The 12,839-nt window shown below is 46.8% G+C and overlaps 1 protein-coding gene across 2 annotated transcripts in view; it reads left to right on the forward strand.

The window, feature by feature from the left end:
* Positions 1-12,839, forward strand: part of LOC137629757 (leucine-rich repeat-containing protein 45-like) — a 121,907-nt gene that overhangs the window by 83,803 nt on the left and 25,265 nt on the right. For both annotated transcript variants that reach the window (XM_068361363.1, XM_068361364.1), the window contains exon 14: positions 2,569-2,836. In XM_068361363.1, the coding sequence (XP_068217464.1) occupies positions 2,569-2,782 (214 nt within the window). In that variant the 3' untranslated portion in view covers positions 2,783-2,836. The remainder of the gene's footprint in view (positions 1-2,568; positions 2,837-12,839) is intronic.

Consider the following 12,839-nt stretch of genomic DNA (forward strand, 5'->3'; position numbering starts at 1 on the left):
CATAAACTTTATTACTTGTCAAACAGATTTTCTTTATGGGGAAAATAGTTATCTTGGCCTGAAATACTGTACGATAATATGAAGCTAGTTTTATGATTTACAAAATATGCTTTAGTGTTACCTTGCCAGGAGAGAAGCCTTTTGGGGAAAAACACAGAGTTGAGACTTGGTCTTAGGGTAAGGTAAGAATACGGCAGTTTAAAAGGGTGGGTAGATGCCCCCTGTAGGTAAGGGTATGGCTCCTAGGTTAGGTTAGGTGGTGTTCTTTTATTAGTTTCCCTTTTAAAATGTGGTTTTTCAGTCATAACGTTTTAAATTTGACTCCCCGTCTACCCAACCAACTATAAAGCCACTCAATTCCCAACTTTAGTAAATGGTAATGAAGAAATTACCTTTGGGAGTCTCCCAATGTGTCAAATGGCAACCCAACACAGGCACCGTAAACCCTAATACAGTAGTACCCCTTACCAATGTACCACCCAGCCAGGGCTACTCATTCTTTCTGTCACCGTAAGAGTTTCACAGATGAGTTCACCAGTTAGAGGAATTCATTACAGTATAAGTGAAATCTTGTTACAATTTCTTAACTACTGTATCTCTAATTGTGACACCTTTTAGAGATAATTTCCAGCCTAATATTGTAGCTATTTTGATACAATACAGTATATTAAAATGATAAAAGTAATAATGAAAAAATTACGATAAAATCATGGTATTTTGAGTATTCCCATAAAATGCTGTTTTATTTTCAAAAGAATAGTACAGTATGTCATTGCAGTATTTCAACAGAATCTCGCCAGTTAGGCATTTTACTTGTAGGAATTTAAGAAGTTCAAAACAGTGCAAGAGTTTATTTCAGTTGAGATCATTCCATGGTCTGATTAGTCTTATTTGATATTTTTTGTTATACCTTTTATATTTTATGGTTTATTCATTACTTTCCTATTTTTCTTTTCCATACTGAGCTTCTTTCCCTATTGGAGGCTGTTACGATCTTGAAATCATTACAGGTTTTTTTAATATCTAAATTAAAATATTCCAGCAACAACCATTGAAATATAGGAAATGAACATAAAAAGAAACTCACAAAATAAAAATGCAACACGTTTATTAAAAAACTTATTTATAAAGAAAATCAATATTAATAGAAAAGGGGAACAGTCAGAGGGTAGTACAATACTTATAGGGAACATTGAATAGTCTTTTGTAGCTGCAAAGGTGATACCGGTATGAAGGCTTGAGGATTAAGAAGAGTGGCTGAACCTCAGGTGAAACTGGCACAATGACTGGATTCGAAGATGTTACAGAAGGGGTGGCATCAAGATAGAGTATTAGAACTCTTCTCCAAGAATTTGGTGGTCGTGTGGAATTAAGACCAGGATGCAGGCAGTGTTGGCTGCTACTTGTCAGATACAGAGACTGCTGGCTTCTTCAGTTTATCTCTTCCTCTAAGGTATAACAGGATTTTGGAGAAAGGTGTTTGTTGTATGAAGGAAATGTCAGAAACTGACTCTGTCAGACTTCTGATCTTCTTTTGTCCTCATCTCGTCGATGTGGTTCCTATTTGGTTTGGACATAGTTCCTCTCTTGGCCTATTACACATCCTATCTCCCCTGGATACTCTCTTGAAGTTTATATACCCATGCATGGGCAGAGCTAATTATGATGGATAGTTGTCATTTCCATGGTGTTTTTTGATAATTCGGAGTCCTGATTGGTTTCCTCGAAAACACCCTCTTTGATCACGCCATAGAAGATTCTACAACAAATTTCTGATACAAGCTGGACATCATATTAAGCCATAACAAAAGCATGGCACGTGTTGACCCGTGATGACATTTTTCATAAACAGGTATATCTCTCAAGGCTTGGTTTTTTTAAAAATTCTGCCTCCACTGATTAGAGTTGACATCTTGGTCCAAACAAGACAGTTCCTTCATCGCTGCGTTTCCAAAATGCCTACGACAGTGAGGTGATGGCATCTTTGACCAAACACTACAGTAGTCGAATCTCGTCTCGCTGCTCACACTGGGAATAAATGTTTGTCTGTTTTAATAGTGTATTGCTTCATTAATATTGCATCTATCCATGACAGAGGACTCGGTTTTGTAACTGCATTTCCAACTTGGTTTGTAGCTTTGATAATATTAACTTATATAATAATTTGTATGCCAAACTCACGCTAAAGGAACTGTAAGCACCAAGTCCAGAGGCATGACAGGCTGTTATTGTAATATCTTTGTGAATATAAGTCCTGTGAAAGGTGGACAGCTACCGCAAATTTGAGATTGAAGTGACTGGGTTATATTAAGACCACAAATATGAGGGTTTTGAATGGGAAAATTATTTTTTTCTTTTTTATAAAAATTTACTTTTATGGAGCTTCTGAATTGTTCAGCATAGCTTTGTAAGATGAGTTAATGCAAATATTGCAAGATACTTCTTTTCTTCCCAATATTTAAGATGTATCTTAAACTTAGTATTGTAATCTATTTTTATTTATAGAATTTATATTTAAGAGATCCTGCATATTGCTAACATTTATTGTATTTATAATCTTCTTTACAGAACTATTTCCGAGAAACAGCTGGAGCATGATTCAAATATGCGCAAGATGGAGGATAAACTGAGACTTGCAAGGCAAGAAGCAAAACAAAAGGAAGAAGAATTGACAAAGATTCGGGAGGATGAAGAACGTAGAGTTGGAATGTTGCACTCTGCATTTGTGTCTTATTTCAATTCATCACCGTCATCTCCGAACAAAACTAATCTAATGAAATAGTGCTTTTGCACGACAGTTTTAATGCAGATTTTTCCATTAAAATTCTTCAAAGAAGTAAGTTTTCATAATTTTTTCAATCAATTTGTTGTTTATGTACTCCTGTACCTGCTGTAATTAATGCTAGAGTAATATTTTCTCAGTCATTCCAGTTACTATATACATACATACATATACCAAAGGCACTTCCCCCAATTTTGGGGGGTAGCCGACAACAACAAGAAACAAAACAAAAAGGGGACCTCTACTCTCTACGTTCCTCCAGCCTAACCAGGGACTCAGCCGAGTTCAGCTGGTACTGCTAGGGTGCCACAGCCCAACCTCCCACATTTCCACCACAGATGAAGCTTCATACTGCTGAGTCCCCTACTGCTGCTACCTCCGCGGTCATCTAAGGCACCGGAGGAAGCAGCAGGGCCTACCGGAACTGCGTCACAATCGCTCGCCATTCATTCCTATTTCTAGCACGCTCTCTTGCCTCTCTCACATCTATCCTCCTATCACCCAGAGCTTTCTTCACACCATCCATCCACCCAAACCTTGGCCTTCCTCTTGTACTTCTCCCATCAACTCTTGCATTCATCACCTTCTTTAGCAGACAGCTATTTTCCATTCTCTCAACATGGCCAAACCACCTCAACACATTCATATCCACTCTAGCCGCTAACTCATTTCTTACACCCGTTCTCACCCTCACCACTTCGTTCCTAACCCTATCTACTCGAGATACACCAGCCATACTCCTCAGACACTTCATCTCAAACACATTCAATTTCTGTCTCTCCATCACTTTCATTCCCCACAACTCCGATCCATACATCACAGTTGGTACAATCACTTTCTCATATAGAACTCTCTTTACATTCATGCCCAATCCTCTATTTTTTACTACTCCCTTAACTGCCCCCAACACTTTGCAACCTTCATTCACTCTCTGACGTACATCTGCTTCCACTCCACCATTTGCTGCAACAACAGACCCCAAGTACTTAAACTGATCCACCTCCTCAAGTAACTCTCCATTCAACATGACATTCAACCTTGCACCACCTTCCCTTCTCGTACATCTCATAACCTTACTCTTACCCACATTAACTCTCAACTTCCTTCTCTCACACACCCTTCCAAATTCTGTCACTAGTCGGTCAAGCTTCTCTTCTGTGTCTGCTACCAGTACAGTATCATCCGCAAACAACAACTGATTTACCTCCCATTCATGATCATTCTCGCCTACAAGTTTTAATCCTCGTCCAAGCACTCTAGCATTCACCTCTCTCACCACTCCATCAACATACAAGTTAAACAACCACGGCGACATCACACATCCCTGTCTCAGCCCCACTCTCACCGGAAACCAATCGCTCACCTCATTTCCTATTCTAACACATGCTTTACTACCTGTGTAGAAACTTTTCACTGCTTGCAACAACCTTCCACCAACTCCATATATATACATATATACTATATATACAAATACAAATGAATGAACTAAGTGGTAATGCAAGATAAAAATAGTTTTTTTAAAGTAATTTTTATTTTTCAACGCTATGCAAACCCATCTTTAAAGTAAGAACACTCATTGAATTTTTAACATGGTAGCTGGTTAATAACATGTGGCACAATGGGGAAGACCCAACCACTTGATTGTCACTTTTGTCCTTAGACACAAGGATGAGAGGGGTGGATGAAGTGGGAAATGTATTTCAAAGGATAGGTTTGTATAGTTAAAAAAAATTAAAATTATTTTGATATTTATTTGTTCCTCATGTATACAAACCTTTTGCACTTTAAAAGAGACTCGCTTATTGGTGGGAGGAAGTTCCCAGGAACCAAACTGGAAGGTTCTTTTCTTTCCTGGACATGTCATATTTCCTGATTCCATAGCGGAGCAAATAAGATGACTTCAACAACTTCCTTACAGCTAATCATAATCATGTAGCTGTTATGGTCTCGGCATCTACTGGCATAAAAGGAAGTCGGTACCAGGACATGATAAACCTATCTCTCTAATGGGGAGATGACATTGACAGTATCAAGAGAAATGGTTGGTAAGACACTGACCGATAATTCTTGAGAGACATCTATCTACCATGGCCCTTCCCCCAATTTTGGGAGGTAGCCATCCAAAAAGAAACAAGAGGATTTTTTACTCTTAGTTCCTCCTTGCCTGACGAGGGAGTCAGCAGAGTTTAATTGGTACGGTTATAGTGCAAGAAATGTGCTGCTTGCATAATTCACTAGTATAAAATTTCAAACCAGAATGTAATGATTGCAGCTACTGCATCCCCTTATGGGGGGAACAAGGAAAAGGTAGAAGAACCAGTTATTGTACTAATGAATCCAATGAGAGAAATTAGTAACTGTTGAGTAGCAATCTAAGACTCAAGGAGAGGGGTACTAGGCATAGGTCTGCACTGACTAAAGTTACATATGCATGCAAGCAGCCTCATCAAGCAAGAAGGAACAGTGCCAGGACACTTTCTTCTTTTCTGGGGTGGGGGGGGGGTGTTTGCAATGAAAAGGCTGCAGCACTCCCTCCCGAAGTTTTAAATTCTATTTGTTCCAACACAGAATACTTACCTAGAACTACTTAGGAGTTACTGGTAACTCTTTCCCAACCGACCAGATTTTTGTGTAGTTTACCCCATTCCCATTTTCTATGGGTGACCTCAGGCGGAGTGATACGCACCCTGAGGCGACCCGGGGTCGGAGAGCGTGCTAGCTCAGGTCGTGCTCCTCAGTAAGTTTCTGGTCGCGACGTGATTCACATCTCGCCGCGCTCTCTCTTACCCAGTGCGACCCTTTGTGTACACCACGTGGTACCTGTGTCGGTATTCTTACCCCTTTCCTCTGTGTCCCTGTGTCTCTTGGTGTATTAGTGTTTCATTATGGAGCATCCCTGCCGTTGCTCTGGGCCTGTGGCCGGTAAGTCTTGTCGGGCTTTCCTAACGAAGCCCGAGGTTGACTCACACTTGCGCTGTTCGTCATATAGGGGCAAGGTATGCTCCCCTACCGCCACGTGTTCGGAGTGCGAGTCCTGGGGCGAAATCCAGTGGGTCCTTTATGGGACAAAGAAGAAGAAGTCGGCCAAGAAATCGCCCAAGAAAGCTAACGCGTCTTCTGCTTTGGTGTCTCCAGATGCCTCATCGGAACGTGGCCTGAGTGGGGGCCTGAGGGAGGTGCGGGAGTGTGTGTGGGAGACGAGGTCCTGGTGCCCACAGGGCCCGTCTCTACTGAAGACCCTATGTGGGGGAAGTCGGGTACTACCTCTTCCCCTGCATCTTGGGTATGTGTTTCAGGTACTTCGCCCGCCGGGGGGGATGCCGAGAAAGGTCATTCGTCGAATTTGGACCCCGCCGTTTGGGATCTCCCTAGAACACCCTGCAGGTCACCCTTCAGGCTAGAAGAAGAGTTTGACCATTGGCTCACCCGGAAGAAGGTCCCTCGGTCCCCCCCGGCGCCCTCGGCGATGCTCCCGCCCGTCTTCCTGCAGCCTGCAGCACCAGAAATTCGTCATGGAGTCCCCCCTGCGGAATTGGACGTCTCAGGTGGTTCAGCTGATTCCCTCTCCTCCTCATCGTCTTCCTCATCCGCGGATTCATCGTCATCGGAGGACGAAACCAGGTCCTCAAGGAGGAAACGCGAGAGGTCCCGGAAAAAGAAGAAATCCCGCTCCCTTTCAAGACAGAATAAGAAGGAGTCCAGACCATCTAAGAAGAAGGCTAAGAGGAGTAAGTCAAGGGATTGGGTGAACATCACGGTGCCACGGAGCGAGCTGTTTAAGGTCACCACAGCCGCGGCCGATTCTGGGTGGCTCCCTAGAGCCTCGTCCTCACCGTCTCGCCCCGCCTTCTCCTCCTACGGACCAGAACCCCACCAAGGGAGATCTATCCAAGCTCCCTGTGATGCGCCTAAGTCGACGAAGGCCCCCGCTGCATCCACCAGGTGGAAGGCGTAGCGCCTGCCACGGGCTCCTTGGCTGACTTCATTAAGCTCCAAGGGCGCCCTACGGCCAGGGATATCCCCACAAATGCGAGAAACCCCGCAGGGCAAGGTAACCCCATGACGGATACCTTTGCCTCTGCGGGTCCGCCCGTGACACGGGCAGGCCCGTCCAACGTTACCCCCCCCACCGTCACCGATGATACTCGTGCGGAGGGACTGGTAATGGAGGCCCTGGTTGAGGGAGGAGAGTGCTCATCCGATGACATCTCCTCCTATCGAAAGGTGTTGGCTCTCATAAGGCTGCACAATCGGCTGGATGAGCCCATGCCCACCACAGAACAGACCTGGCTCTCCGGACTTAGCAGGCTGGTGGAGAATCCAATACAACAAAAGCCATCCTTAGCTCTACCCTTAGCTCCTGACGTAAAGCTGGGTATGGAGCATATAGACAAATTCTTGGACGGCCTGGCAGACGCTCCTAGGAGTCAAAGTGCCTCGAAGCTGCTCCCAGGACTAAGGGCGCAGAAGAGATTTTACGTGCCTGAAGGTCGTCGGGGAGGACCCCGCGCAACGGAGACAGCCATCACCACGTTGAACCAGGGTGCCGCTGAAGACAGAGCATCCACGGCCCCGGTGTGTTTTTCCCCATCAGAGACCTCCATGATGGAGGACATAGCCCAGGACTTGGTTTACGTGTCCTCCTGGTTAGACTGGTGGGCCTGCATGTTGGTAGGCTTTCAGTCTTCTCATGATCTGTCCCTACCAGAGAACCAAGCCTTATTGAGAGAGCTGATTAGCTCAGGGGGCAAAGCCCTAAAATTTTTATCTTACCAATCTCTCTCCCAGGCTACCAATTGGGTCCTGAGGAAGAGAGATACAATTTTCAGCAAATTGGTGAGGAAACTCCCTGACCGGGAAGCGAGAAAGTTGAGAAATTCCTCGGTCTGGGACGAGGCAATCTTTCCCCTTAAGATAGTGGAAGAGACGATGGAAAGGGTGAGGAAGATGAAGGATGTGGGAGACTATAGGCCTCCCCCAGTGAGACGCCCACCACACAGGAGACCCTCCGTGGATGCCCGTCACCCTTCCCGTTCATCCCTGGCCCAACCTAGAAGAGAGGCTTCTTCGGATCCCTGGCTGCAAGCAACTCAGCCCCTCAGTCAAACTTTAGACCGTCCTTCGGAAACTTAAGAAGAGGTCGGTCTGGAGATAGGAGGCGAGGCCCCCTACTCCTACAGGAGCCTCAAGTAGGGGGATGCCTCAAACACTCTTGGCAAGCATGGCGGGATTATGGTGCGGATCCCTGGACGGTGACAATCCTGAGGGAAGGTTACAGACTACCCTTCTTTGCAGAACCTCCCCCTCTCATTCCAGCCCTTCAGGCAGAGTGGTTGATACCCAAGGACCCTTTGAAACGGGCGGCATTGCAGGAACAAGTGTCGTCCATGATCTCCAAGGGAGCGTTGGAACTAGTCAAAGAGCCCGGCCCGGGGTTCTACAGCAGGCTCTTCCTGGTGGAGAAGGCTACAGGGGGGTGGAGGCCAGTTATAGACCTGTCGGGCCTCAACAAGTTTGTGGCGAAAACCGACTTCAACATGGACACTGTGTCAACATGGACACTGCAAAGACAGTGTTGGCCGCCTTGAGGGAAGGGGACTTCATGATATCCCTGGATCTCAAGGACGCCTACTTCCAAATCCCCGTTCACCCCTCCCGCAGGAAGTTTCTCTGGATAAAGTGGGATACCCGAGTGCTACAATTCAAGACCCTTTGCTTCGGACTGTCGACGGCTCCTCGGGTGTTTACAAGAGTCTTCACGACGGTCTCCGTATGGGCACACGAGCAGGGCATCCGTCTGATCCGATACCTAGACGATTGGTTCCTTCTTTCAGACTCAAAGGAAGAATTGAAGGAGCAGGGCGCGAAGTTGCTTCGTCTCTGCGAGGAGTTGGGCATCTCAGTCAACTTAGAGAAGTCCCAACTGAGTCCCTCCACTAGGATGACCTACTTGGGGATGGTCCTGGACACCCGACTAGTGAGAGCCTTCCCCTCGGAGAGATTGGAGAACCTGGAGCGAGTTCTGCAACCCTTCCTGTTGGACCACCCCGGGAGGGCCAAGGATTGGCAGAGGCTGCTGGGTCACCTAGTGTCCTTAGAAAAGTTAGTGCCACAAGGGAGACTCAAACTCCGAGCTGTAGAGTGGAACCTGAAGGAACACTGGACCCAAGGGAGAATCCCCACAAGGTGGTTCCGGTCTCCCCAGAAGCGAAGGTAGTCTTGCAGTGGTGGCACGACAGGATGAACACCGAGAAGGGGATGCCCTTCGCACCCGACCCTCCGGAAGTTCTATTGTTTACGGATGCGTCGAAGGAAGGTTGGGGGGCTCACCTACGCGACAAATCGACAAAGGGAAAATGGTCGAGCGAAGAAGCAAAGCACCACATAAACATTCTAGAGATGATGGCGGTGCTGAGAGCGAGTCAAGAATTCGTTCATCTCCTCCGGGAGAACACAGTGGCGTTGATGTGCGACAACACCACAGTAGTAGCCTACGTAAAGAAGAAAGGGGGTCTGAAGTCGAAAGAACTATGCGCGTTATCGACAGAACTTCTAGAATGGGCTGCAGAAGAAGGGATCGAGTTCACAGCAAGGTTCATCCCGGGAAAGAAGAACGTCCTGGCAGACGGCCTCAGCAGAGTAGGCCAGGTAATAGGGTCAGAGTGGACTCTACACCCAAGGATAGCTCAGTCAGTCATACTGAAGTGGGGTTCCCCAGTAGTAGACCTTTTCGCCACACGTCTGAACGCCCAGCTACCTGTGTTCTGTTCTCCAGTCCCAGATCTGTCAGCGGCGTTCGAGGACGCCTTCCAACACCCTTGGGACGGCCTCGATGTGTACGCCTTCCCCCCCTCGGGATGATATGGCAAGTCCTCAACAGAGTAAGAACAACCACCAACCTTCAGATGACCTTGGTCGCGCCTTGGTGGCCGGAGAGGTAGTGGTTCGCAGACCTAAAAGAACTGGCCCTTCTTCCTCCTTGGCCGCTCCCGGACAGGCCAGACCTTCTACGTCAGCCCCACTTCCAAAGGTTTCACGAAAACCCTCGGTCCCTCCGCCTTCACGCGTGGAGGTTATCGAGCGGCTTCTGAAGAAAGATGGATACTCATCGAGGACCACGGCGTGGATGTCGGGTTACTTAAGGCGTTCTTCTATCGCAGTCTACCAAGCGAAATGGGCAGTCTTCTCGAAATGGTGCGTTTCCCGGAATATCAAACCCTTGGGGGCCTCGATCCACGATGTAGCAGACTTCCTGGTGTATCTCAGAGACGATATGGGCTCTTCCATTCCAGCAATAAAAGGAGTATGGGCAGCATTAGGTCAAGTCTTCCTCCTTAAGGGCATTGACTTGGGAGCCTCCCGTCACATATCGATGCTCATCAGGAGCTTTGAGCAGTCATGCCCCTCACAAGAAGTGAGGGTACCGCTGTGGGACCTAGCCATAGTACTCAAAGACCTGTCAGAACCGCCCTTCGAGCCCCTCAAGGACATCCTGGATAAGGAGCTCACCCTCAAAACGGTCTTCCTCTTACCCCTGGCTTCGGCAAAGAGGGTTAGTGAGTTACACAGATTATCGTAAGAGGTCTCACACTCAAAAGGGTGGCGTGAGGCTTCGTTTAAGTTCGTCCCTAACTTTGTGGCCAAAACACAGGACCCGGCTTGTTGGGACCCTCGGTTCGAGGGCTTTTCGGTCCCAGCGATCCCTCGGTCAGACAATCCTAAAGACTTAACTCTTATGCCTGGTCAGAGCAGTAAGAAAATACCTTGAAAGGACATCCAGACTCCGACCTGAGATCAAGTGTTTATTCGTCTCGACCGGTTGGGTGAAGAAACCAGTCTCCAAGAACTCGGTCTCCTTCTTGTTGCGACAGGTGATCAAGAGAGCTTACGATGCTTCGGGAACCCCTCTCCCAGGCAGGCCAAGGCCTCATGATATTAGGGGTCTAGGCACCTCCCTAGCATTTGTGAAGAACATGGCCATGGGCCAAATCCTGAAAGCGGGTACCTGGTCTAGACAGTCCACTTTCACGGAGCATTACCTGAAGGACTGTTCTAGGAAATCCTTGGATGGGTTTGCCCTTGGCCCAGTCATATCGGCCCTGCAAAAGATTTAAGGTCATGGCCCCAGGGAAACCGGGGGCGGTAAGCCAAGAGACACACGTTCATCCCTTACCTTTCCCCTTATCATCCTTCCCCTAGCCCTTAATCCCCTGTGTGGGCAAGACTCAAGAGGCCCTGGTGGCCAGGATATACGTCTTCAGCAAGAAATACGTCTCAGAAGTATTGGTACAGAGGTAAGCCACTTAGACACTAAGTTAGTTTTTTGGGTAGTTTCCCCTATTTTCATTCAGTTTTCTAGTAGGGGTCATCGGAACCTAGTCCCCTATCTAGGTTCCTTTTTGTCCACTCGTGCTTCCAACCTTCGGACCCTAGTCCCTGCAGAACACTCCCACTTCCTAAAGTTTAAGTCTTCCTAAGAAAGTAGTTCTAGGTAAGTACTCTGTGTTGGAACAAATCACAAATTTTTAAGTAATTTGTATTTTTCCTAACATACTTACCTAGAACTACTTTCGGGTTATGGCCCGCCCATCCTTCCCCGAGGGTCCTGCAGGATTGAGGAGAACCCTTTTTTTCGACAAAACTTACTGAGGAGCACGACCTGAGCTAGCACGCTCTCTGACCCCGGGTCGCCTCAGGGCGCGTATCACTCCGCCTGAGGTCACCCATAGAAAATGGGAATGGGGTAAACTACACAAAATTCTGGTCGGTTGGGAAAGAGTTACCAGTAACTCCTAAGAAAGTAGTTCTAGGTAAGTATGTTAGGAAAAATACAAGTTACTTAAAAAATTTGTGATTTAAGTAGCAACACAGGGGCATTTGTTATGATGAAGAGCTTGAAATCTCTCCAACTCCCTTGTCAATGAAGAGAAGAGAGCAGTCTTGAGGGAAGATCCCTATGATGCCCTTCTCAGGATACAGTTGCAGGAAAAGCTTGCGTCAGTGCCACAAGGATAAGGACCTTTCCACTTGGGGCGTAAGTCCTAGGATAAGCAATACTGCTCAATACTTCTTTGAGCATGGACTGTTCTCACAAGGAAGAGGGATCCAAACTACTCTACAGAGGTAGGCAAGAGAGTCAGTGATCTGCTGAAAAATGTCATGATCGTAGAAATAAATTCTCCGCTACCCTTCCTATAACAGAGTTTGTCTCTCAGGACCTATCTCAGAGCTAGCTGAATGGGATACCTCTTGACTTAAGGCCCTCCCTGTGTCCCATGGAAGGAACCAAGGAGGTGGACAAACATGTTCTACCCTACCTAAACAGTGTGGACATTCAATTCCTGGAGTGATCGTTGACTGCCACTGGTGTGTTAGAAGAATGCCATCCTGGGCTCATGGTCTGGCTGACTGAATCTTAGGGAAAGTCACCAGTAGAGCTTGGTCACTCCTACCCAGAGAAAAAGTGTCGACATTCAAAGGCAGCGTATTCACTACCCTTACAGGCTCACCTGCTGTGCAGTTGATTGTTCTGTGTAGGAGCCATATCTGCACCAGGTACCTCAGCAGTAGTTCTGACACCAAGCTCGCACTGCTTGACGGACTCCGAAAGAACTGATCAGCGTGTGAGCTCTATTACTCCTCCATGATGGAAAGAGGCACACTCAGGTTGTTGGGTCCTGGGCGAGATTATTCACAATCTCAAAGGAAAAAATTGTCACAGTGCTCAAAATTCTCTCAACCATTCCCAAAGGTGAGAAACAATACTCCCCCAGAGAGAGGGAATTGAGGGAAAGCAGCTTCTTAAGGGCCAGGGCATTTCATGTAAAGAATGATGGAGGTAAAAGCAAGGCTCACCATCACCTGGCTAATAGATGACCTGACTGAACCCAAAGGTAATGGTTGGTGGATAAGATTTATATTTCCCTCTCAAAGCAGCTTGTTGCGAGATGCCCCTGCATAATTCAAAAGGAAAAAGAAGCAGAAGTAGTATCCAAAGAAGAGAGTACAAACTGGCATCTTCTCTCCTTGCTACCGTGATTAGTTCAATGATTCCTAC

The sequence above is a fragment of the Palaemon carinicauda genome, chromosome 37 (assembly GCF_036898095.1).
Source record: "Palaemon carinicauda isolate YSFRI2023 chromosome 37, ASM3689809v2, whole genome shotgun sequence".
NCBI lineage: Eukaryota > Metazoa > Arthropoda > Malacostraca > Decapoda > Palaemonidae > Palaemon > Palaemon carinicauda.